Below are 26,123 nucleotides of genomic sequence, written 5' to 3'. Positions count from 1 at the left end.
GGAAGTAATGAGATGTAACTACGTGGGAGTTATGTAAGTGACCAAGTATCCACCAGATTTAAGGAATGCTCTGTGAGGGCTCTGAATCTTTGACCAAATGGCCACCCACCATCCCACCTTTTGTAAACCACATGAAGACAAGTATATCAAGGGTCTAGAGCAAACAGGGCATAAGTGACATTTTCCTAATTTTACAGGAGAGCAAAAACAAAAGTATATATAATTGGAGCTTTTATACATATCCAAAGATAATGTACAATACGCTGCCATCCATTAGGATGTAGCTATTTTATGAAAAACTGTTTGTAAAACAGTAAAAATGTGTTGATTTTTTTAATTAATTTTTTGTATGAGCCAGTGTTGAAGTACTCAAGGTTAATCTTATTCTGGAGACCACTTGAAGGTCTTGGTCTTGTCTCGGACTAGACTGGACTCTCAAAGAGGACTCAGGATTTTATTTTAAGGCTAGTCAAGACCCCCAACTGAGGGGACGTGATTAAATTGCTTGTGCAGAAAAGGAGTGTGGAATCAAGATAGTTAAATTGATTTCAGCTACTTAGTGGGTGTATTTGTTTGCTCGTAGAAAACAAAGTAAAATTCCTACACATAAAATTCACCTCTGCAATGCCTTTTGATTACTTTATCAAGACATTGTTACAACATGTGACAGTCCTGGAGGATTATTAATGTGCGCCCCCTCCTGTACTGCCTTAATATACACATTCGGCTCATCCAGCGCATCAAAATATCGTTTTCTAGTCAGAGCCGCGCCTCCTTTTCAAACTGTATGGTTTGCTTGAAATGAGCAATGCAAGCAATGTCTTCCACGATGATCAGCGCTAACATCAGCCTGCAAAGTTGTTCCGTCATTGTGACATTAGAAAGTGTCACATTTATCTTGCAAATGTACTCTTCTTCAACGTTTTGTTTACTTCTTGGATTTTTCTCTCTTGAAAATTCTCACCAATCAAGAGCAGTGTTCTCGTGCAAGGCATTTTATCTGTTCCACTTGTAAATGCTGCCGTGAGAACACAAACCAACTTTGGCAATTGCGCAACTTTGTAACAAAATTAGTCCCTGATTCGGACCAAAGCAAGACAACTCTAGGTCTGAAAGCACCCCCAGTCTTGATACACTGGTCTTTCTGTCAAGCCATACCACAGCAGATTGCGATTTCAGTATATTCACCCAATACAAGCCATAGTCCATCCAGAATTCAACCCTAATAAATCTTCAAACACCAAAATAGTTTTAATTTAATATTGACAATAAAGTAAAAAGCCATTCTGATTATGGTCAAAAGCTTTGGTTATATCACCTTCTAACATCACATATACAGTATGTGTCATGCCTTTAAGAAAAAGTGCTTGCTCAGATGAATACATTGGGTATGCTCTACAGTACGTGATGGTCCCTCACCCTACCTAAATTAAATGTGTAGTTAGGATTGTTTACTCTATACATGATGAAATGTATTTTTGCCATCAGTGTTTACAGTGAGCATGCAAAACCACTTTGCATAACAGCTGTGAGACTCCGGCCAAAGCTGAAGAAACCGTGCTCTCATATTCTATTACTGTTGCATGTACTCACGCTATATATGTTGCAGTGTGGGTATGTAAAAACCCTCACAGTAAAAACATATATTTACCTGTAGATATTTTAGTTGCAAATGTTTAGAGCTAACATGCTTTTCTTGGCAAGTACGCTATGTTCTGATACTGAAGGACAACTTACCTACAGTACATTACTGCAACATTGCAATGTAGCAGACAACAGATTGGTGATTAATGTAGTTGTTGTGGTTCTTCCAGGCATTTGCAAATGTCATATGAACAGCTGATGTGGCACATTGAGCCAGTCGGCACCACGAGACTGTGCAGCTAAGGAGATAGTTGCTGCTTGCTTTTAAAGTGACTGTTGCTTGAGGTAGGTTGTGTATGAATGTTCTCTCTCACATAATGACTGATTTACAGCTGGATTTGTGTCAAAGCTGGACCAGTGATCGATTAATCAGTTAGTGGATGCAGTTAGAGAAGGCAGGTGACAAAGACAGTCATACTGGAAGTAGAAACTGACTACCTTAACATACACAAAATATCTCTGTTTTTACCCTTACTCCGAAAAAGACAGTGTTTCTACTAAGCTGTTTACACGGCCAAGGCTATATCACTAATATTCCCGTTTACATGCAGCCTTTCATACTCAGATTAACATTCCCTCACATGTGGTTTATCACATAAAATGTAGAAAAGTGGGTCAGCTGGAGCAACTTGCTGTTTTGCTTCTTTGCATCAAAAGAGTAGTGGCGGGTTTGTTCGACTGTGCAAATACAGTCTCCCTCTTTCATTCCTTCAGCCATCGGTGTTGCGATATTTGCACATTTTAAAGAAACTGTCCAACTCTTTCATCACATCATGTTTCATCACATCATGTTTAAAAGTAGTTGTGTTTCTCATTCATTCATATCTCTACCCCAGCCTTGCAAACTGTTAGCTAGTTTGTTTGTGTACAGTGCATTGATGACAACGCACAGAGCTGACCATCTACAGGTAAGAGGTAAAGTGTCACAAACTGTGTTTAAAATCCCCCCAGTTGAGATGCATATTCTGACTGTACTGTGTACATGTCCAAAGAAGGCTCCTAAAACCTGAATAATGCCAGCATATCCCATGTCTTTATCTGAAAATGCTTCATTCAGAAAAAGGCGAAATTCAGAATATCCAAATGAAATACGTTAATTACATGACCAGAATGAAATTCAGAATGTTGTCATCTTCAGAATAATAGTGTGCATGTAAACGTAGTTAAAGAGGTACGTCACCACTGGAAAGATGACCTTTTAATAAACTAGGATGTCCGTGCAGTAGAAAAATGCAAATACTTTAAGTGTAAATGCTACAGAACCAAAGAAAACATAGAAAAGGGACACTTCTGCTCAAGAGGTAGAAAACCTACAACTACCAGAATGTACTGTGCCGCACCAGACCAATAGTCGCTCCAGTTGGTGGGTGACGTAATGCGAACTTGTCCGTTTTAAACGACGGTGGCCAGCTGGCAAGAAACGATCCTGTATTACAGTTAAATGGTAAGCTAAAACATGTTTCTTAAAACATTTAAGGCTAGAAATATGCAACTCGGTCACAGAAACTTGGTATATTGATTAGCGCTTCCTAGTTTTACCATTTGATCTACGTTTTTAGGCCTCTGTTTTCACTGTGCAGGAAACAGTATGGTGGCCTCTTCTTTAAAAACTCTCGCTATTACAGCTAAACACGGCACGAAAATATGTTTCTAAAACATTTTAGGCATGTGCACCTTGAATTTTATTTTTATTTGTTGTGTCTACTTGTTACGTGTAGGACTACAGATGGAAATTAGTGTTTTGCTAAATCCGGTGCAACCATGTTTTAATTTCTTGTAAATGATTAATGTCATTGCACACTGTCCCTTTATAAATCAACTAAACTAAACTAAAGGCAATGCAGTAATATAATCTTGATATATATTTGATCAGCACTGCCTAGTTTTACCGTCTGATCAGATTTCTGGTTTGAGAGAGGGCGAGAGAGAGTCTCTTGATCTGCTTCTATACTCTGTGTCTGCAGTGGCAGCATGGGTGGTGGGCAATATGAAAATGTGGAAGTATAGCCTGTAGTTCAAGCAATCCAGCGGAGTTTTGCTGGCTGTCAGCAAAACTCCGCTGCATGATGTAAATTGTGTCATTTGGCAGAGTTTCACTGGGGGGCCAGGAGGGATAGTTAGGCACTGGTTAGATGGAAGGAAGTTTACCATAGTTCATTTACACATACTTCCTACACTGTTTTGATACAAAGCTGGTTGAAAATCAGCAAAGTATCCCTTTAATGATGCTCATCTGGACAAACCAAGAAAACTGCTGAAGATAAAAAGGAGCTAACATCATTAAAAACTAAATAATCCCATTCACAAGCCCATAACATTTAAATCAGACATGATTCAAATGTAAATAACAATCAGCTAACAAATCTTGAGGCACACATGGATGATAATGAAAAGCTAAACTACCTCATACCGTATATAAATTTGTACCACTTAGTACTTTGCATGGAAGCACATGTTATACCTCTTTGCAAGACGATTAGCCTTGCATGCATGCACACCACACTCAGTCACATACACACCTTTATCTGTATATATCCTTAGATTTGGCCAACAGGCTTTTTTCACAGCAGATATTTTGAATTGTCGCAGTAAGAAAGCACAGATGTTGCTAATAAGATTAATGATGACATTACTTTCAAGAGTCCCAGTAAGCAATGACAGTGCAACAGTGACCCAAAACTGAGGCAGCTAAATGATATTCAGCCATCAATAATTTATCATTTGCATCTGTGTTTTTCCTACTGTGACATGTCAAAATGTCCCCCGTCAAAAATCGTAACAACACCTTGACCTTGAGATGAAAAACAAAGATTAATTGTCAGTTTAGTGTGGACTCCCGAGTGGGTGGTCCCACTCCATCAGTGCCTCCATCTGCTGGCAGCCTCCAGGAACAGCTCCGCCCTCACTCTGCTCCTTTCGGCATCGTAGACCACCCTCAAACCGCTGACCCTGTCATGGCCTTTGGAAAAATGGCTGGAGACACACCTTCAACAACTAAGGCTGCTGCACACCTAAGAAAATACACCTGGTCGTACGAACACATTTCACAGCTCCCCAGACAATTTCACAGTTGATGATCAAGCATATTTGGTGGGTCACAGTAGATGAGTGCGTACTCCTGGAATATCTGTATTTATGGTAAATCTCTTGTGGCAATCCACACATCAAAAATATAAAACAAAATATAAATCTTGCATTCACTCGCCACTGTCAGTCTCTATGTTAAGAGAATATTTGTAATTTATTATGTTGCACAGACAGCCTGAGCAATAACTACGACTACTGTTGATTGATTGTGAGTGTAACCAAAGCACAAGTCTACACTGCTTAGTCATGACAAGCCATTGATTACCTTGAGAGGGCTTCAGTAAAAAGAAGACCGCTTTTTCGAGTGTGCTGTTGCTGTTGGCTACTGACACTGCACTAAAGTAATCCCAAGATGAAAATGTGTGATGCTGAAGTCTGCGTATTTATTTACCCTTTATTGATTCAAATTTAATGAAATGTCTAATGGCAAATGCTGAAACAGTGCGGGCATTGATCCGGCTGTGATTGAAGTGATGGTCAGTACTCCCGTGTTGCTTACATTGGACCAGGCCTCAGAGATTAAAATAATATAAGCACATAAGCCCTTGCTTGTTCCTCGCCTCTCCACCCATGCCTCCCTCCTACTCCTGCTTCATGACTCCCTCCCAATACCCCCCGTTTTCTCCCATTACCTCTCTCAGCATCACCCACGACTCAACATGTATTATATAATTGCACTGAGTAACTCCTGCAGCATGTTTTTAGGCAGAGCACATTTGAGAAGAGGCTCTTTAGAGCTAATAAAGTGCTATTATCCTTATGAGGTGATGATTGATCCAAATTCCTGTCACTGTGTAACTCCACCAGGGGCAAATGAGCCAGTCTTACGTGCAGACTGTTATGCCACTTTATGTGTATGCACTGTGCTAACCCCAAACCACTCCCCCTCTACCTTCTCCCTTACCTTGCAGATGTTAAGTAAGCAGGGGGGTAGCTTTGAGGGGGGTTGCGTTGAGTACAGAGTCCCCTCTCAGATCCTTTGCTGCCAGTAACAGAAAAAAAGGTAAAAAAAATAAATATATTCAGCAGAAAAGCTAAATCAAACCAGTACAGCAAACTGAATCACACTATTTGGAAAGACATAAAAGAGCAAATGTTTGTGCTTTCTGTTGCTGTGTCGCCATTTCAAATAATTATCTCAACATGTAGGCGTCTAGTCAAAGCTCCAACCAATCATACAAATACAAACGGATTTTCAAACATTATGAAGTGTTTTTTTTTTTTTATTTAAACACTGGTAGATTAGACATGAAGAAATGATTAATGGTTACATTGTCAGTCATCCACTTACTGTCTGGCAAGCAGCAGTGGAATATAACACAGTACATTTTCTCTATACTTTAAATACAAATCTGAGGTACATGTACTTTACTTGAATAGTTTTCTTCCTTGCCACCTTGTACCTCCACTCCACTACAAGTCAGGAGGAAATATTGTACTTTTTTACTGTTGGTCTATTCTCAATGGACCGTAAGTGACTTTCAAATATGTCAAGTTTGTAAAAAAAAAAGTGCAGTAAATCTCCACAGAGAGGTGCCATTTCCTGCTGTAAAGTGAGTGACTAACGGTGAGACACTTAACAGACAGCAAACTAGCTCAATGACCTTGCCAAACACAAGTATGACGCTGAATATATTAAACTGCATGGACTTTGAACTAATGACCAAGGAGAAATCTGGACCCCGTGGCTGAACCAGTTGGGAACCACTGTTCTGAATAATCTAAATCTATTCCAATGCGAACAAAACATAAAGAACTTGTGAAATACAGTATATAATACATGTTTGGATGTAGATTAAATTACCAAACAGTGTATTTTAGTATAGTTGAAATAATTATTTGATTGACAGATAGTTAGCTGGAAATTATTGTTTAATTTAATGCAAAAACATTTTATAGTTGCAGCTTCACAAATGTGATGATTTTCTGTTTTTCCTTTGAATTTTAATGACTTAAACTTGTCATACTCTTAAGTACATTTTCCTGATTATAGTGAAAAAGCTCTATATGACTTTCAGAACATTAAGATAGCAGCAAATCACTATTTGCAAAGTAAAGATACAGTGGAGAAATGGCGTCCTGAGCACAGAATGAAGTCACACTTCCTCTGTGTGTGTTGTAATCCAAGCTTCCCTGTTTGGTGCTTTGGGAGACCGTTTAGCTGTGCATGCATGTTGGTGTATGTGAGTGCATGTGAATGTGTATCCCATGGTTAGCTAATTGACACCGCTTTACATTGTGCACATACGGCCACTGATAATGGCGATGGTGTCATCAGGGAACTGTAGCACCCCCGTTTAGTTCCCCCCCAGGCTCACACCATTAGCTCTGTCAGCACTCACTGTTGTTAGCACGGTTTGACTGTTAGCACCGTTAGATGCTAGCCGCCTACTCAACTCGCCACCCCCATGTTGAGAGCTGTGTGAATCTCTGTCTAGAGCTCCTTTTAAGTAACATTTCAATGCAGCACTTTTACTTGTAATGGAGTATTTTAACTGTGTGGTATTAGTATTTTTGCTTTGGTAAAGGATCTGAATACTTCCTCCGCCACTGCTGGCAATACTATGCTTTCATGACTGGTTATAAACAGTACAAAACAAGCTCTAAACACCTGCTTACTGTGTATCTCATGGGAAACTACTGTAACTGAGATACAGTAACCGAAAATGTAAGTCAAATGAAACAGATTTGTCTGTTTCACTGTCTGCAGCCATTTATCTTGTAATCATCTGTAAATGTAGTAAACCCAGTGCAGGCAGCTCTATGTGCAGATTTTTTGCATTCTTCCTTCAAAGGCTTTCTTTCAACCCAGGTGTTTGACTCCAGCAGATACTGCATCCTACAGAAAGAGAAAGAGAATGATCAGAATCTGATATTGTCGGTGTAAAACTGTCCTTTTATTAGTATTACTGATGATACTTACCCTCCGTTTGAGTCGGTTGTAGAGCCATCTTTGCCCATGATGAGATACTGTTTTCCCAGTTCAAGCGGTCCTTTACAGTGACGCCTCTTAGCAAACACTCGAACAGAATTCTCATCCACAAGGATATCGCCATCTGGCAAGCAGATGATTGTCATTATATTAAGATGGATCATCCAAGCATAAACAATCAAAGTTCAGTGTTACAGCATCTTCTTTACTTACGGGATCTGAGGACCTCATTTACTTTCATTTTGTACAGCTCAAAGTTACTCTTCATGGAAACATTGAGGACTTCAACAATGTATGCTGAAATAAAACAAAGTATTAGTATATGAAAGTAAAGGTTTGAGATAATTTTAATGTCTTGAGTGCAGTACTGACCGTAATCTACTCTAGGGAAAAAGCAAGCATGGGTTGAACGGGAATTCGTGTTTGTTCGACCACTTTTCAATTGGAATGTATTTTGTATTTCATGACAGGGTCCTAAAGGAAAGATGAATATGATAATTTTAATTATTTACACAAACCTGAAGGATAAAGCTACATTTATTAACAGGTGTTTGTCAGTATGGATCTCAGAGTAATGGCCTACTTTCTGCACACTGGCACACATCCTCTGAACACAGTTTGGAGACCACCTTGCTTCTTTGGGGGGCAGAGTAGAACACGGTACACTTTCTGTCTGCAAGGAAAGCACGAATAGTTCATAAATGCCTGGTACACAAAAGCGTCCCCTCTATCCTGACAAAACAAATTGTAGAAATATGAAATGAAAAGCTTACTTGGTTCATAATAATCATAGAACACAGCTGGAGCGGGCTGTAGAAGGCCAATTGGTACTCTCTGTATAGCATCAAAACTAATGCATTCCTCTGATTGGAGGAGCTAGAGTGAGAGCAAAAAAATCTTTTAGTGCTGAATATGTAAAATTTGTCTGTATGTAAGATTTCAGCCTTACCTCATTGAAGTAGAGCAGCACTCTTCCATAGGAGACCTCATAATGGGAAATGTACCGTTCAGGTTCGTCTTTTAGCTACAAGGAGACAAAAAAAAAAAAAAAAAAAAAATCAACCTTTTTTAACTATATTATCTAGAAAAAACATTTTTTATCTTAGAAAAAACACGAGAAACGGGAAAACAGCTAGCCTGGCTCTGTCCAAAGGTAACAAAATTTGCCTTTATAAACTATAAAGACGACTCAATAGCAAGTATCCTGTACATTTAATCTGTACAAAAAACAAAGTTTAAAAACAGCAGATCGCTGTTTTACAGGGGGTTGCCGGACTAGGAGACAGACTAGGAGTAGTAACTTCCTGGAATCTCTGATGTTTGCCAGGTAACAAGTCGAAGTTAACATTTATATGTACACAGGCTTCCACTTTTAACTTTCTACCCAAGAACCAGATATTTTCTGACATAGTCACTAATCTTTTGCACCGATTTAGCCTGGAGACTTTCCATCCAGATTCTGTCAATCACCTAAGCTTTTCTATTGAGAAAATGAACGAGACAGGCAACCGAAATCACTTCTCCCACTTTGCAGTGATGATGACAATGATGAAGAGGAGGTAGAGAGAGCTACTAACCCTGTCCAGGTCTTGAATCACAGCCTCAAATCCACTTAGCAGTGTGATGTCAGCAATGGCCATTCCTGTGAGATTGGTGTTTGGGCTGTGACTACAAACAGGAAAACAATGAAAAATACAGGTTTGGAGACACACTGATTTATGACTTGTTCATGCAAAGTTTGTCTCATTAATACTTATAAAGAGCAAATGTGAGTCTCATTCAGCTAACCTGACACAGATTGTGTAGGTGAGAGTCTCATCTGACTTTACATCATTATCAACATCTCTCCTGTTTCGGGTGCGAGCATCAAACCACTCAATTGCTGATCGCGGCACTCGCATGTCCTTCTCCACCACGTCCTCGTTGTTATCGTAGTCGTCATAGTACTCATAATTTTCTATGACCTTAGCTTGAGAGACAGAGATTAATGTAACTATGCCACTTTAATCAGCACTAGTGTGGCTGTGACTTGTTATCAGTGACAACAGCTCACCAGTGTACTTCACTTTTCCCTCCACTGTGACTCTGATAGACACTTGGTCACAGTCGTCCTTGGGGTCCATTTGATGGTAAGCTTTTAGAATCTGCCAAAGAGAGGTGACTTACTGTAAATTATGTGAACCTTCAGCATATCTATCTATTAATCAAACTTACTTTCAGCTTGGTATCGCCTTTTCCTGTCAACTGCACATTTATGTTGCTCCCTGAAAATTTCTGGGGCAAAAGACACACACACACACACACACACACACACACAAAAGCAAGTTATCTAAGAATGAGGTTGAATATTTATGTGTGTTTAAGTGTAATTCTGACAATGCTCTATGATACCTTGAGGTTTGTTTCCACCTTCTCCTTCTTATTTTCCAATTCAAGCCTTACAATTTCTCTCTTTCCTCGGACTGTGAACTCTGCAATCAGATTTGCATCGGGACTGATGGACCTCTTTATCTCATACTCTGCAAGTGCTTCCAATGCCATGATGGTATCCTGAGCACAGTAGTAAAACATTAATAGCATTTCTAAAGATACTGTTTGTAACTATTAAATATATATGTATATATATATATTCGCTGAAATTGTTACTATATCCACACAGTGGTACATGAAACAGATAACCTGTGAAAAAAATCATATCCCACCTTCTGCTCATTCTTCTAATGGCATTTGCTAGAATGTACTGCGGCTGTTGGAAAACAACTAATCAGAGCCAAAGAGTCTATCACGCAGCTATCAATCGTGTCAGTCACTGCTTGTGAATTGTGATCAAACTGTTAAACTAGGCAGTGCTGATTTAAACAGAATCAAGCATCTGTTTTGTTGTCTATTTCTTGCATTTTACAGCTAAACAGTGCACTAAAACATTTTAGTGCACTGTTTAGCTGTAAAATGAATTTGCTAAATGGTATTAAAGTTTCAGAAAACATTTGAGGTGAGAAATTGGTAATTCAGTAACATAATCTTGATTCATATTTGATCAGCACCGCCTAGTTTGACCACAGGTAAAGACTAGTAATTGATGTGATTGACAGCTGTGTGAGAATCTCTGATTGGTTGTGTTTGGTAATGCCATTAGAAGCACTTTGTGGAGGCAGGGGAACATGACTTTTCTCATACCACTGTGTAGATATAGTGAGAGTTTCAGCAAATTGAAATTGAATTTAATGTGGACTTCATCATATGATGTGGAACCACAGGGATACAGTGATGATGTACAAAGACAGGGGTTCTTTGGGTTAAGCAACTACAATCAATCACCTGTGATGATTTGTAGCCTCCAAAGTAGTTTTCTTGGGTGGTTAACCAGCAGGCTGTTTTGTCTGCCCACTCGGTATGCCCAAGTTCCACTGCAGCGAGGAGGGCATAGGCTGTAGTCTCTACTGTAAGGGCATCTGCCCTTTCCTTATTCTGTTGGTTGACATTAGCTGTCCACAGATAACAGCCATTCTTCCCTGATAATTAGAAATGGACACTAAAAAGTAAAAATCAAAACAGTATCAAACAGTACAATATTGTGATACTTTTTTGTTGAACGTAATATTTTGACCAAAACAAATATATTTACTCTTGGGGTTGGGTGATATGTAAATATGAGATGGCATAAATTCGTCAACTGACACATACTGCTCACACCATGGTAACCATCTCTTTAACATCTCTGGGTGTATTAGACATTGCTGTAAATCAATTGGAAGTACTGCTTTACTGTATGACATTTTATCTATTCTATATCACCCATGCCTATTAGCTTTGAATAGACATGCCTTCAGTAGCTAGTGCTTGAAGTTTAGTCCAGGCAGATGAATGATCTGTTCCCTGTGGCAGACAAACTGCCAGACAGTAGGCTGTGATGGCAACAGCGTAGGGATGTTGAAGCTCCTCGAGGTGTGACAGGAGATATTCTGTTGCATTTGAAATGCTTGCTTCCTGGTAGAAAGTAGTAAGAAGTCAGTCAATAATCTTATTTGCAAAGTATGCATTGAGTACAGTGTATTAAAATACATTGGATATAAAACTATAGATATGAACAAGGCCACACTAGCACCTCTATGAAGCTGTTCTTGGGCACAGCAGTGCTTTGAGCTAAATGCTCATGTCAGCATGCTAACAATATCACAATGCTAACATGAAGATGTTTGCTCTAACATTTGCTTATTAGCCCAAAATGCAAAGTACAGCTGAGGTTCAGGTTCATGTCATCAGTTTTTCAGGTGTTTGGTCATAAACCAAAGTAGTGATTACATTTTAATAATACATTTTTACCTGATGGTGCCATTATGAAAAGTCAGGGGATCGCCAAAGTTCAATTCAATTAATTTTGAGGGGAGTACAGTACATTAATAATATTCCTGTAATATCCCTACATTCAATGCCTTGCTAAGGAATTTTATTTATAAGTTTATGTGTAGAATGTGTCGATCCAAAAATGGAATCATAATGTCTCTGACTGACCCTACTCTGAGTGACTCAAGATACACCTCTATGTTTTGGAAATATTGGCTTGAACAACTGTACCTTTTTTAATGTGTGTGTCGACAGACATAGTGCTGTCTATATTGTTTGTTTGTCTGTTTGTTAGTAACCTGTTGTCTGTTTTTATCATTGGACCTGGAGTCTGTAAATAAAGGTATATATATCTTAATGTCTCTTCCCAATTTTATGGCTATCCCCAAAAAGATTCTCAAGACATTTCACTCAAAACCATAAATGTTGACTTAATGTTGGTGCTAAAGGAAGTGCCAGGTATCCAAAATTATGAGGATACATAGCCTGGGCCCCATTATCTGTAGAAAATGTTGTGACAGTCACTGTCATAGAAGTTCATCCTCTTGGTAACATGAATGCCTGTGCAAAATTGCTTGACAATCAGAAATAACAGTGTCTAGATATTTCAGTCTGGACCAATGTGGTGGACTGACAAACGTTGCCATCCCAAAAGCAACACAGCTTGCATGGTTAAAAACAATTACACAGGACAGTAAGTCTTTCTATTATCTCACCGCATCATTTCTCAGTTCAGTTTGCAGGAACTGAAGGGACTGTTTCAGTGCAAGAGTTATGAAAGCCGTCATGGATGTGTCTTCGTCTTTGCCTTTCTACATTAAACACAGAGACAATATTGCATTCAAACCACAGCTATTGAGTTTGTTGCCACTCTAATACTGTTCTAATATACGTATGTGCATGTTCCATCATGTATACAGTAGAGATTACCATTACTCCTCTGTGAAGCACTCGTTCTGGGTCATCAAATGACCCATCAGTCTTCTGTACTGAGAGCAAGTAACTGACTGGTTGCCTGATCTCTTCTTCTGGTACAACCCTAGCCTTCCTGCCCTGCTCTCCAAAAGCCACTGACTGACGCTGTGCCACCAACGATAGCACTTTGACTACAAGGGCAGTCAACCTGAGGACAAGAGAGAGATAAGTAAGGGAGACAATTTGATGGAAAAAGCTAATTCACAATTTGAGATACTGGAAATTAGGAAAGTTTTACTATTTGAGATTTTAAAAGTAACTACTGTGCATCAAAAATCAACTACAGCAAGCAATTTGAAGAAAATTCGATGAGAACGCTGGATGTTAAAAAGCTGACACCACACTGCATTGCAGGCGCAGGGCCCATACACATGCTGTGTTTTTTGCGCCCGTTTTTCAGGGTGCAATGGCTTTGCCCTGAGTTAAACAGAGTTCAACTGTTGAAACACAGCAGGGTGCACTGTATGTCATGTGAACGAACAAACAATTTTAGCAAGCAGATATCTTTCCCTTTTTGTGTAAATATCAGTCTGTGGTAAATATAGAGGAGAAGTTGAGCATTTTAGTGTTGGGCTACCTTGAGCTTTACATTTGTCCCACAGACAATATTGTATGCCTAATACACACATAAGATTCCCTGCCTGGAGGAAGATTGGCTCATCACTCTATCTTCTTTTTCTGGTCACTAGGCTATGATATGGAGCTGGTTGTGGTTGCTTTGCAGCATCGTGTGCAAACTGCCTCCTTGATCTTGAAAGTTGGCACAAAGGTGGCTAGGGTTGGGTATCGTTTCAATACCGGTGCCGAACCGATACTTTTAAAACGGTACCGGTCAGGGTCCAAAACTAACACTCGCCACTCACCAATTACGGGTAGATTTTGTCTCTGGCTGGTAAATTTTTAATACCACTCGCTACTCTGGCGAGTTATTTTTTTTACCAGCGAAAAATGCATTTTTTGTTACTGGAGAACGATGCTGGTATCGGCTAGTTTCCTGGCAGAGTATTGTGTATTTCAGGCAGAGATGATCTTTGGTCTGTCACGTGCATTTGTGACTAAAAATAGTTTCGTGCGAGCAAAAGAAATCATTCAGGAGCACGCTGTGCGAGTAGGCTACAGACTTCAACCAGCAGCAGAAACGAAAGGCGAATCCTGCCGGTTGTGGGTTGAACACAGACACAGACAGGAATAGGGCTGTCATAATTGCTCAAAAATGACGTTCGAATATTCCTTCTAAAAATAGCTCATAGGTTCGAACCATTCAAATTTTTTTTTTTTCGCATTATGTCCACAAGAGGGCAAACTAATACAAGGAAACGTACTTGTATATGTATTAATACAAGGAAACATAACTACTTGTAGGTATTTTTATTTCAACATAAACGTCTTTGAAAACATTTACATACCTACACATTAAAACACATAAAACAATTATCTATAACATAACATCTCGCTCGTCCCCCTCTCTCACCCGTCAGACCACACCACTCGCGGAAGCGCTGCGAAGAGCCTCGAAGCGCCGAGAAGCGAAGCCAGTTTCCTTTCGGCGCCCATGTTAACCGATTGTGTCATCCACACCGGCTGCGCTGCGCTGCCGCGTGGCTGGCTGTGGTCTATTTTCTGCACGAGCCGCGAGCGAATGTGTCAAGCCGGGTGACGTAGACAACAGCTGGGAGCAGAACCGCTTGTCGACCAGCATGGAGAAATGCGCGTATTTGACAGGAATACGTATTCCTGTCAAATACGGCGGACATTGTGCTCCGCGGCGCAAGATAATGGCTTACCGGCGACCGAGAAGCCTGGCTCCAGGTCCAATAATTGGTGTCATGACTGCCCAAAAGTATCTGAACAGCCGAGCCGTGGCTGCACACAGGTACGTGATGTGTCAGAGGAGAAACAAACCGTTCACATTTCTCTCTTTGTGGCAGGTAACGGTCCACAAACCTCACCGCACTTTAGGGACTGTTCTTTACTTGTCAGGGGAGGAGGGTGGCTGGTAGATTTTTGGTTGATTTTTATTTTATTTATTTATTTTATTTCGATCCCCGCTATGTTAATCAGTTGGTGCAGTTTCACTTAAGTAAAAAAATCTTATGTCTCAACTGTCCAAAGGAGACTGAAATTAGAAATGCCTAGAAATAAATAGGTATAGTGGATAGTGCCGGTGCTCCATGTACAGAGGTACTGCCTTGCTGCAGCGCCCGCAGGTTCGAATCCGGCTCGCGGCCCCTTTGCTGCATGTCAGTCCCCACTCTCTCTCTGTCTGCCCATTTCAACTTCTGTCCAGTCATTAAAGGCAAAAAAGCCAACAAAAATAATGTTAAAAAAAACACTTAACAAATTAACATTACAATAATATTAACTCTATTGAAGTCCGGTCTTTGTAGACAGCCCAGGCTCCGCAAATGGCGACAAAAATGTTTGGGTCCAGGCTGTACTAACCAGCCAGCGCGAGACCAGCGAAAGCAAGCACACACATATGAATGCGGTGCCCATGTCTCGGTCTCGCGCAAGCGCGCACACGTGAACGCGCAGTTAGAGCTACAGGCTACAATGAGGTTAAAAACAGAGTTCAAAATTTTCCAAACAACTTTTTATACCGGGGCTTCAGGACACTTAGATCACTACGGATGAGCAGTATGGAGATATTTTGTGGTTTCAATTATGTGTTTTTAGACATTTGAATCTGGGGCATATCAGTTGTATGGGTACTGGTTCCATAAGCACCGACTTTTGGTACCCAACCCTAAAGGTGGCACAGATTAATCACAAGAATAGCACCCAGCATCCGACCTTTCGTGAGGAGGTGAGGTAGTAGGAATAACTGTAAAAGTGAGAATGGGGTTAGTAAGTATGAATGTTATATAAAAGTTGAATCATACCAATAATTTAAAAAGATTTAGCATATTTGAAGGTTTGTAAAGTTTGAAAAGCTGATGCTACACTGCACTGCTGGCTCTAATCTGTATAAAGATGGAGAAAAATTATTGAAGTGTTTGTGCCATATTTTTGTCAGTCCTTGGAACAACAGAAAGTTCCTAGGCTGTGGAAGGAATACATTGTAGTGCCAGTGGCAAAGGTTAGGTCTCTGAAGTTTCTACGTTGAAAAATGTTAAAGGAGATAAGGTGTAAAAAAGGCTTCGAGCATTCACACCCAATAAAGCAGCATTAAACAGATAGCCTACTCACCAATTACTAGGTGACGCTGAAAGAAATGCTCTGTAAGACCCATCTTCTTTTTTCTTGTATGTTAAAACCCTCATATAACCTGACAAAGAAAGCTTGTTAGAAACAAAAATGTCCATTTTTTTTAAATGCCTGTAGCCTTGTTAGTGACCTGTAGAGGGTGCTAAGATCATACGGGTGTTCTGTTGCTTCTGTTTTTCTTCAGCAGCTTAGGGGCTATGTCCACCAAAGTGTTTTTGTCTGAGTGCCCACATTTGTAAGGAACATGCATTTGTGGGATGAGCAGCAGAGCAGAGTATGTGTATGATTCTTCCACATGCTACTGCGGCTCCTGTTTGTTAAATGAATAAATTTTTAACATGCCAGTACGTCTTGTTTCTACTTCAATCATCCAATCCAAAAAACAACACCAAACAAGACTCAACAGCAAAAAAAACAGCTGTTTGGCATTGGCAGAGAAGATTTGGTAAATCTTTCATGTGCGCAACCCACATACTCAGCTCTGCTGCTCATCCCACAAATGTATGTTCCTTACAAATGTGGCACCATTTAAAAGGGAAATAAACAGGCTTTCCAACAGTATAAGATTTATTGCCAAGAAGCATTCTTACAACAAAGAAATAATCTACCAAACACAAATTTCCTGACTTTTTGTGCTTTGTTTATATGATGTTTTCTCTTTTGAACTCACACAGACCGTAGGATCCGTCCTCTCTCACTGCATGCTTCAGGCTTCCTCTTATCCAAAACAGGTACTCCACCTTGTGCTGACATGTTTACTTTCGCAGATATCCTCTATTATAGCAACCAGACGCTAGCATAGTAGGACCATCCTGATGACATAAGTTTAACATTCTGTTACGCTCTCTGTATCAGTATCTGTATCAGTCTGGACTCGGTGCCCCCCAAACACTCAGGCACCGATTCCAGGCTGATACAGAGAGCATAACAAAATGTTGAGTTCATGTCATCAGGATGGTCTTACCAATGACAGCGTCTCAGATGAAAAGTTTAAGTTTAAGTTTATTCACTTTATTAATCCCCCTGAGGGGAAATTCAATGTTTTCACTCTTGCTTGTCAATTACACGCAGGTCTGAAAGACACACACATGCACAAACAGGACCTATACATGCACAAAGTGGAAAGATCTCAAAGTGAGGGGAAAAAACAGTGTATCTCCTAAGCACTCTCAAAGGCTCCCAGCTGTGTGTTTCCTGAAGAGCGCCCCACGCTTTCAGCTGGGAAAAAAACACTTTGGTGGACATGAAGCCTAACTGACTTGTTTAATATTGTCAGGTCTATTTCCAAGCAAAGACTGACAGGCAGATTTTATCCACTCTTAAAACGCCTTTAGATTATTATTTGTACTCTTTTTTTTTTTTACAGCGGTTTTGTAGTTGTTCATTTATGATTCAGTAGAATTTAGTTTTATTGTACTAGCGGATAGGCTAACATCATCATCTTTAAAGTCTGCAAACAGGCAAAAGGAGCAATCAACATAATCTCATGATGAGGTCCTTAGAAATGGTGTCAGAAATGTTCTTCACTCTGAATGTGTGTGATTGTTCACAAACAAAAAGTTCATAAATGATGAGGAAATTATGCAATTAACTGCTCCATGTATTCCTACCTTGCTCAATTTTATCAAGAGCATCATCTCTGCTACCAGCAGGCAGGTCGAACCATTGCTCACTTAGGTCAAGGTAGCGGACGGCTGATGCTGTAGGGGCCAGTCCTGTCATGGTCTGTTCTAAACATCCTGTAGGCAGTACGATTAGGCCAGCAACCTTATGAGGAGAGAGAAGGTTCTTCGCATGTGAACTGCCAAATCCATCCCCTGTAAGATGAGAACATTGTCTTACATTGTAAGACACTGTTATTTTGAAAGGCAAATGAATTTTGTCTTTGTCCAACAGCACATACCTTCCACTGAAATAAAAATATTGGAGCTGGAGTCAGGGACTGTGTCAGCTGGTAAAGATCCGTCAATAGTGATAGTCTTAGTGCTCCTCCCTAATCAAGATAGAGAGAAGTAAATTAATTAAAGTAAATGTAAGTGTATATTGAAGAATAAAATAATGCCAACCTGTTAAGCGAGTATCATTACGAAATACTGAAACAACTCACCATCTAATTTAAGCACTTGGGTTTCTTCTACTCTCTTTTCAATGCCTTCTTCCTACAGCATGAGAAAATAGAGTGAGAAATTACTGTACATCCCCTCCCTTATACATAAAGATATCCAAGTGGAAAAAACATGATGGAACCAGAGTAAGGTTTATTGCCAAGTAGGTTTTCACATTCAAGGAATTTGTCTTGGTGTTTGGTGCAGACAATGATCATATTAAAGGTGGGGCAGGCAGTTCAATTCTGGCGACACTGGGCAAAAATCCCATCATAAACTTTGAGCATATTGTAATTTAAGCCATCTGAGAGAACACTAAACGTCTGCATCTTTGATTGGCTCCATTTTCAAGCTTTTGAAAATAAATTCTGTGATGGGAGGCTGTGGCCAATCACAGGCCATTTCGGAGAGAGCAGCTGTCAGTAATGTCAAACATCATGAACTGCAGTCAAACTGTCAAAGTAGGCAGTGCTGACCACGAAATACTCCCATCAGCCAAAACATTAAAACCACTAGCAGGAGAAGTCAATAATAATCATCTTGTGACAATGCTATGTTCTGCTGGGAAACCTTGGGTCCTAGCATTCATGTGGATGCTACTTGACACACTCCAATCACCCAAACAGCGTTGCAGAGCAAATGCCCCCATGGCATCGGCAGTGGCCCCCCAGCAGGACGGTACACCATGCCACAACACAAAAACTGACAGAAATGGCCCAAACTAGTGACAAAGAGCTCAAGGTATCTATCTGGCCTCAAAATTCCCCAGATCCCAATCTGATCAAGCATCCATGGGACATGCTGGTGCCCCCCTCCATGATAGGACCTCTGTGGACTGAACTTTGCTCTGACTTGTTGAGACATGGACACAGGACCTTTTTGGAGTGGTCCTGTGGAGTCTGGAACCAGGGCGGTGACAGCGGATCCTTTGAGTCCTGTTGGTTGTGAGGTGGGGTACTAACATGTCCTCCGGATGCTCAATTGGATCGGGATCTGGGGAGTCTGGAGACAAGGTTGATGCCTAGAGCTCTTTGTCACATTCCTCAGGCCATTCCTGAGCAGGGTTTGTGGTGTGGTTATTTTGCAGTGTGGTTATTTTATCAAGTAGGCTGTAGAGAGATCGAATAATGTCTTAGTCACTCACCAACACATTCAATTTTTTCTCAACTGCATCAATTCCCATCTCATTCTCTATATCATAAAGACGTATTTTGATGGGTATTTCGCCGGGTACCATGGGGACGGCACTGAAGGACACAAACTGGGAAGATTCTGGCTCCACAGTAATGTTAACAAAAGCTGTACTGGTAGCTGAGCCAGGGGAGCAAAGTCCTGTAGTTTGTTCCATATGAACTGCCACCTATAAAAATGCAGGGGTCCACACATTAATACCATCAAGGACTACATTTCAATTTGTATAGTAGGTGGTTGTTTTTTTTAATTGCCACTTAATTTCAGCATTAGGTTATCTCTACCTGTAGTCTTTTATGGCCATAGTTGTAAATAACAGGTGAAATGGATAGTTGTTCGTATCTCTTCACTGAGAAAGGCAATCTCAGAGACACAAATACACTCTTAAATGCTCTGAACTCAGACGGCTTAACTACACAGAAACCTGAATAAAACACAGAGCAAGTGAGTTGTACTTATTAATGAGAAAACTAGGCGAGTAGCTGAGATATATTTGTGATGTGAGAATCTGTTATTACCAGTCTCTGCAGACAAAGTGACGACCTGAATCTCCCATGTGGTGATGGAATCAGGTAGAGCCAAAGAATAGCTGAGGGGTTTCAATTAAGATAAAATTAATGAACTGGTTGTAATATGCATCTGACAAATCCTTTGTCTACTTGTAGTTTATTTAGGAGACTAAGTAATGCATTTAACCATATTCACTTACACTGAACCATAGAACAAGCAGTAGTTCAAAAGTTGACAGTATTAGAAGCAACAAACAGTTACTAATGCAAATGATAGGTTTTAAAGGCTGTAACTAGAAATTGTATCTTACTGAAAAAGAAAAGATTACATTGAAATATTATATAAAAACTATTGATTCATCTCTTACCTTTCTTTGCCATTTACATCAAATTCTCTGAATTCAAAGCTTGGAGGGAATTTATGTCGAATGTACTGAGCAGCAGGGTCCATGAAGAACTCTTCAATGTCAGCTGTGCTTGCAGCTAAAAATGAGAGAATAAAAGGTTTGTGATTACACTCTGTGTTAATCTTGCCACAGTTATTTATTAAATGCTGTCTAAGTATGCATTTTAAGTATTTAATGTTCACACGACAGTTTCATCTTACTCCTGCCAAGTCCGTTCTGGGCGTCCTCTTGTATCTTTTTTTGTCTCAGACGCTCTCCCTCGAGGCAGCATTTTAAAAAGACGTCTGCACAGACAGGATTTGCTTCCACCAGAGAGACTCTCTTTGCTCTATCCTGACATGTCCGTATCATAGGGATGAGAGAAAACCCGCGAACACAACAGTCCTGCAGCTTTTCATCAGAAAAGTTTGATTCTGAAAGTGACAGTAAAAGAAAAAGAAAAGGCACAATTTTTAGAGCATTGTTTTACCAGAAGTATCTTACATTATCTCAGAGTTAAAATGGCAGAATGTTGTCTTACTTAGCGCCATCATTTCTTGTTGAAGGTCCACAGCGCGCCTTTGTCGTGCAAATTTTGAATCACAGGCAAGATCTGGAAAAATAGTATAACGACATTAAAGCTCAGCACGGGTTAAGTAAATGGGTTGCTGCTTGAGTTGTTGGAAAACAATAATTTGCTAAAAAGGTGATTTCTGCATTAGTGGTTACAGCAACATTATAATCTCTGCCTTGTTCTTCTTTATTTTATTTCTAACAACGAGTACTAGTATCCATTTTTTTTATGTTGTTTTTTTTTATGTTTCAGATAAAACCGAAACTGTCTGCATGGCTAGATATGACTATGAATTTACTTATTTATTATTTGTAATTTGGATAAACCAATCCTACATTTCTCTTCAATACTCACACTGCAATATCCTGTGTCCCACTATCTGAAATTTGGATATGTTAAAGTATGTGTGTGTGTGTTAATCTAGTTTTTTTGTGAGCTACTCCATTATAGTAGCCTACATAGTTGTCTCCTGCCCATAATCTTGCCTCAAACCATCTTTATTACGTCTAGACAAGCAAAAACTACTTTGAAGCATGCCCCAAAAACTGGTTGAATAATCTATTGGAACTGCAGTTTTCTTTAGGAACATAGACTCTGGATTTCTTCTCCTCTTTGACAGGTAGTAGTCACCCCTGTGGTCACTGCTGACCTGCAGGTCTGCATACACAATGTATGAATAGGAGGGTTAGGATCCATTTGTTGCACAACTAGCCGAAACTTTAGCTGGTCCATATCCAGCAAAGTCTATGACAGCTGCTCGAAGTGTAACTCCTCATTTTGACGGTACAGGTCGGAAATGCACAAACCCGAACGACTGTTTAAAACATAGCCATTTTTCCTCTGTGGGCAGAGGGTCATAGCAACTCCTGAAACTCAATGGTCTCCCTGCTTCACATCTTGCAGAGCCTCTGCTGCTTTTTTCTGCCTTTTTTCCTCTCTCTTGCCTTGTCCACTCTTCCATGCGTACATATCCATGATACTGAATATCTTTTAGATAACACTAAATTACATTTACTATAAACTACCCTAATTAGTATACTCTCTCCAGAACTCACACAGGTTTCCACTATTGTTTAGATATTATAAATATAAAGGTATTTCAGAAAGACACTTCTGCTTAAGGAGGCAATAACAAACAGACCAGATCAAGTGAAAAGTAAAGAGACACACACAATACTGGAACAATTTCAAAAATTGTTGTTCACATCAGTCTTTTTGATCAGTTTACATGGTGAAATAGGGTCCAGGTTGCCGAACTTTTCCTTTAAAGGTTTTAAATAAAAAGTAAACTGTGTTTTTTTCTTACTCTTTTTCCACACTGCTTCAGATTGAGATACAAAAGACAGGCCAGCATCTACTAGTGCAGAATCTGGGTCAAGACTTCGACGATGTGGGCAACCAAGGTCATACGATTGCATGGTGGAAAACACCTGAAAAGTGAAACAACAGCTTGGATTTAATTTATTATAATATATGGGCTGAATTAAATAACCTCAGTAAGACGGAATCAGTGTGAAAGTGTTACCTCTTTGGCTGTGAGTTTATTATCAGCATTGAGAGCGTAGATGGCTTTGTCCACAGCCAGTAAAGCCACTCTGGCTCTCTGACCATGTAAGTCAAATTCTAGCTTGGTTTTCCTTCCAGGTACAAACGGTTCTTTTTCTTCTACCTACAGTAAAGTTAAAATATTACCATGTCATCGTCCTAGGTTAATTCCATCAATAGATTCAAACAATACATCAAAATGTATAGTATACATATACATAGGCTGTGCTCAGTAGTTTAAATCTAACTTAAACAAAATTTTGTGTTGACAGAGTGATGATTGCCTTGCAACCTAATAACCCACCACAGCAGTGTCTTTTTACTTTAAAGCTTAAAGGTAGGCTACAGTACAGTACAGCAGGAACTTTATATTAATAGATAAATAGGTTGCAATGTTAGTCAAAAGCCTTGACCTTCCCTGCCTTTCTCGGTTGCTTGTAACAGCTTGTGGACTGACCTCTATGTAAATAAGTCAGGCCGAATTTCTGGAATGGATGGATGTGACGTTATATGCGTTCCCTTGCCTAAACTACAGCACTTACAGTGTGCAACAGGATGGAGTCCGCTAACATTAACAAACGACGACCCACCACAGCAGAGTCCACACATGCTGTTTTTCCGCTATATAGCCTACATTATGCGGCGGCAGCTTAGCGAAGACAGACTTTCACTTAGCACCTTGCAGCAAGTCAAGTCAGCCAGAGCAACTCTGAGCACCCAAGCAGATGGGTCTAATCCGAACTGCCCTCTTGACCACCCCAAGTCCCTGAAGAATTGGCAAACTTCTGTTGCTGCAGTTACACAGATTCAACCCTGCTGTGAACTCCAGGGCTGGGGTTTGCACTGGCTGAATTTGAGTTGCTACAGCAGCTAAGGTCTCAGCTGCAGTTCACTCTCCTTCTGAAGAGGTTATGTCCTAGCAGCAGCGAGTGAGGCGGAAGGTCGGCAGGCTGTGCGAGCTAGCGAATCCTTGTCTCATTTGTTGTCTGATAAACAGCAAATCCACTAAATTCAGTGCCCCATATCATAATTTCAGTTCCCCTGGGTGCTGAGAAGAAATACTAAAGTTACAGGAGACATTGACAAGTGGAATAAAAGCCTATTGTGACAGCTTAGCTTTCTTAGCTTTCTTGCTATTGCAGATGAATTGCTAGCTAGCTAACATAACAACATACTGTCTTGTCCATAAAATATTTTGGATGCAAGGAACTCCAATGTGGGGACATATCCACAGTTAATAATGGAGCTGAAAACAGGCGAACGTAAAGTTGAGAGTTGCACAGGGGATGTGAACAGACATGAAGTGCAGAGACAACTGGATGTCCACTAGCCTGGTGTTGCCAGACCCAGTCCGCAAAACGCGAATGAGTCTTGACACAGAATGTACATTTCCTCTATTCCCGAGGGACAGTATCAATGGCTGTCACTCAAAGTGCCCCTTCACGCAATTGGAAAGACGGAAAACAAATCAGAGTAAACAAAACGTGTGACAGAGGCTAGCACAACGCCACTGTAAACAGACCAGTAAGCTGCAGCTTAGATGAGCTGTGATGATGTCTGGGAAAGAGTGTTGCCGTCTTTGAAATAGAATATCAGCTCGCAAGATTAGGATGGTTTCACCAGGCTAGATGTCCACCACTATTCAAAAGGAAGTTTTGGCACATCAGGTCGAGAGACAAACTTTGCCTAAGGCAAGGGAGTGCACATTCTTTGGACCCATGGATCCATTAATGTAAGTACGCCTGAGTATTTTTCTTGTAGCTTCTCAACCCAGTCGTTAGAACAAATGTTTGAATTGTATGTTTCTGCAAACCACGGATATATAATATTTTGACCTTATTACATAACAGATATGTTAAAATTTAACATGTCAGCAGTGTTGTAGTCACCATGGTTAGGTTTAGGCATAAAAAACACTTGTTTATGGTTTGGAAAATATCATGTTTTGGCTTCAAATACCCACTTTAGGTGGTCCAGTCACGGCTGGAAATGCTGCTGATGTTTCACTAAAAAAAAAAAAACCAAACAGTTCTGCCAGTGTCTTGATTAAAAAATAACCCACAATCTCCGCTGTAAATGCCACTTAAGTATCACTAAAACACAACCAGTTATGTTGTTTATTGGTCTTAAACAGTGGTCTGCAGCTGGCATCCTCACCGAAGCGCATGCACGTACAATGTCATGTGTGGAAATGAATTCCCATGCACATAGTCTTTAGTGATTAATGTCATATGTCAATTGCAAATTAATTAATTAGGCAATTTAATAGTAACCAATGCTAGATCAATACAGCTTTGCGTAGTTACAGCTAGCTTTCTACCTTAGCTTGCTTGCTTCCTAACTTTGTCGCTAGCAGATACTGAGTGGACTAGCTTGCCATATTACTTCCCCAGCTAGCGTGATCCATGATACAAACGTACGTATTATGACCAATGATATTGATTTAGTCAACAAGTAATGATGTAACAGCAGGCTCCAAAGTCCTTTCTGTTTCCTGAGCTAAGGTTAACCATCTAGTTTGCTTCATAGCATCTGCTGAAAAAGTCATTTGCAAACAACAAACTACTTGGTATCGTGGAGCCAATGGTCCACATGAAATATATGAACTTAACAGATAATAACATTATTGTAAATAGTAATAATAGTGAGTTAACTGAAACTGTGGAGTCTTACAAATATTTGGGGATTTGGCTGGATACTAAGCTCTCTTTTCGAACCCATGTGGATCACCTCACAGAAAAATTATGAGCTAGGATGGGTTTTTTTATACAGAAATAAGTCTTGTTTATCTTTTTCTAGCAGGAAGACCACTGTACAATTTTCAGTAATGTCTGTTATTGATTTTGGCGATATCATATACATGCATGCTTCATCCTCCACCGTGAAACCTCTGGATGCAGTTTTTCATAGCGCCCTATGCTTCATTACCGGGGATCAGTATCTCACGCATCACTGCACTTTATATGAAAAAGTGGGTTGGCTTTCTCTTGCCATTCGTAGAGAATTACGTTGTCTTTTATTCATTTACAAAGCTCTGCGTGGAACGCTTCCCCCATATTTAAGTTCACTTTTAATACCCAGTATCTCTGGACATCATACACGCTCACAGACTCATATAAGACTTCACATTCCACGTACAAACAGTGAATTAGGAAAGACTGCCTTCAGTTTTTATGCCCCTGACAAATGGAACAGCTCCAGGATGCACTTAAGATGGACAGACTTGTTTCCATTGAGACTTTCAGGGTTTTACTTGATGATACACTGCTTAGCGATCAGTCCTGCTCTTACTAGTCCTAGTACCTGTGATGTGAACTTTTACCATTATGTTGTATTGCATGTATTTTTATATATTGTATTTAACTCTGTTAACTCTGTAATTGTGTATTTTTCTTTGGTGCATACAGGGCGTCCTTGAAAAAGAGAGCTCACTCTCAATGGACCTCACTCTTAAAATAAAGGTTAAATGAAATTATAATAACAAGGGTTTTGTGAAAGTTACATGCAGAAGTTTTATGTTGATTTCATTAAGTCCTTATATTATTTTCCCTTCCCTCCCCCTTTCATAACAAATGGCAATAATACAAAAAGTGTCCTACAGAATTAATCTCTTGAAATACACAC

General features: G+C 39.9%; 1 protein-coding gene across 1 annotated transcript in view; it reads right to left on the bottom strand.

Annotated features, from left to right (window-relative positions):
• Positions 1-5,936: 5,936 nt before the first annotated feature.
• LOC117265846 (complement C4-B-like) overlaps positions 5,937-26,123 on the bottom strand; it is a 30,088-nt gene continuing 9,901 nt past the window's right edge. The window contains exons 14-41 of the mRNA XM_078171811.1: positions 22,480-22,623; positions 22,261-22,384; positions 20,922-20,993; positions 20,602-20,814; positions 20,363-20,477; positions 20,004-20,074; positions 19,770-19,909; positions 19,439-19,654; positions 18,297-18,348; positions 18,093-18,182; positions 17,800-18,006; positions 16,172-16,250; positions 12,938-13,130; positions 12,724-12,819; positions 11,488-11,650; positions 10,982-11,175; positions 10,055-10,213; positions 9,878-9,937; positions 9,717-9,807; positions 9,452-9,632; positions 9,241-9,331; positions 8,613-8,687; positions 8,437-8,539; positions 8,247-8,336; positions 8,036-8,137; positions 7,877-7,960; positions 7,655-7,787; positions 5,937-7,570 (exon numbers count right to left, since the gene is read on the bottom strand). Coding sequence (XP_078027937.1) covers positions 7,429-7,570; positions 7,655-7,787; positions 7,877-7,960; positions 8,036-8,137; positions 8,247-8,336; positions 8,437-8,539; positions 8,613-8,687; positions 9,241-9,331; positions 9,452-9,632; positions 9,717-9,807; positions 9,878-9,937; positions 10,055-10,213; positions 10,982-11,175; positions 11,488-11,650; positions 12,724-12,819; positions 12,938-13,130; positions 16,172-16,250; positions 17,800-18,006; positions 18,093-18,182; positions 18,297-18,348; positions 19,439-19,654; positions 19,770-19,909; positions 20,004-20,074; positions 20,363-20,477; positions 20,602-20,814; positions 20,922-20,993; positions 22,261-22,384; positions 22,480-22,623 — 3,480 coding nt within the window. The 3' untranslated portion in view covers positions 5,937-7,428. The remainder of the gene's footprint in view (positions 7,571-7,654; positions 7,788-7,876; positions 7,961-8,035; positions 8,138-8,246; positions 8,337-8,436; positions 8,540-8,612; positions 8,688-9,240; positions 9,332-9,451; positions 9,633-9,716; positions 9,808-9,877; positions 9,938-10,054; positions 10,214-10,981; positions 11,176-11,487; positions 11,651-12,723; positions 12,820-12,937; positions 13,131-16,171; positions 16,251-17,799; positions 18,007-18,092; positions 18,183-18,296; positions 18,349-19,438; positions 19,655-19,769; positions 19,910-20,003; positions 20,075-20,362; positions 20,478-20,601; positions 20,815-20,921; positions 20,994-22,260; positions 22,385-22,479; positions 22,624-26,123) is intronic.

Source organism: Epinephelus lanceolatus, chromosome 10 (genome assembly GCF_041903045.1).
Source record: "Epinephelus lanceolatus isolate andai-2023 chromosome 10, ASM4190304v1, whole genome shotgun sequence".
NCBI lineage: Eukaryota > Metazoa > Chordata > Actinopteri > Perciformes > Serranidae > Epinephelus > Epinephelus lanceolatus.
Note: the sequence above shows the minus strand (reverse complement) of the source record. Positions and strands in the feature narration are given on the sequence as shown.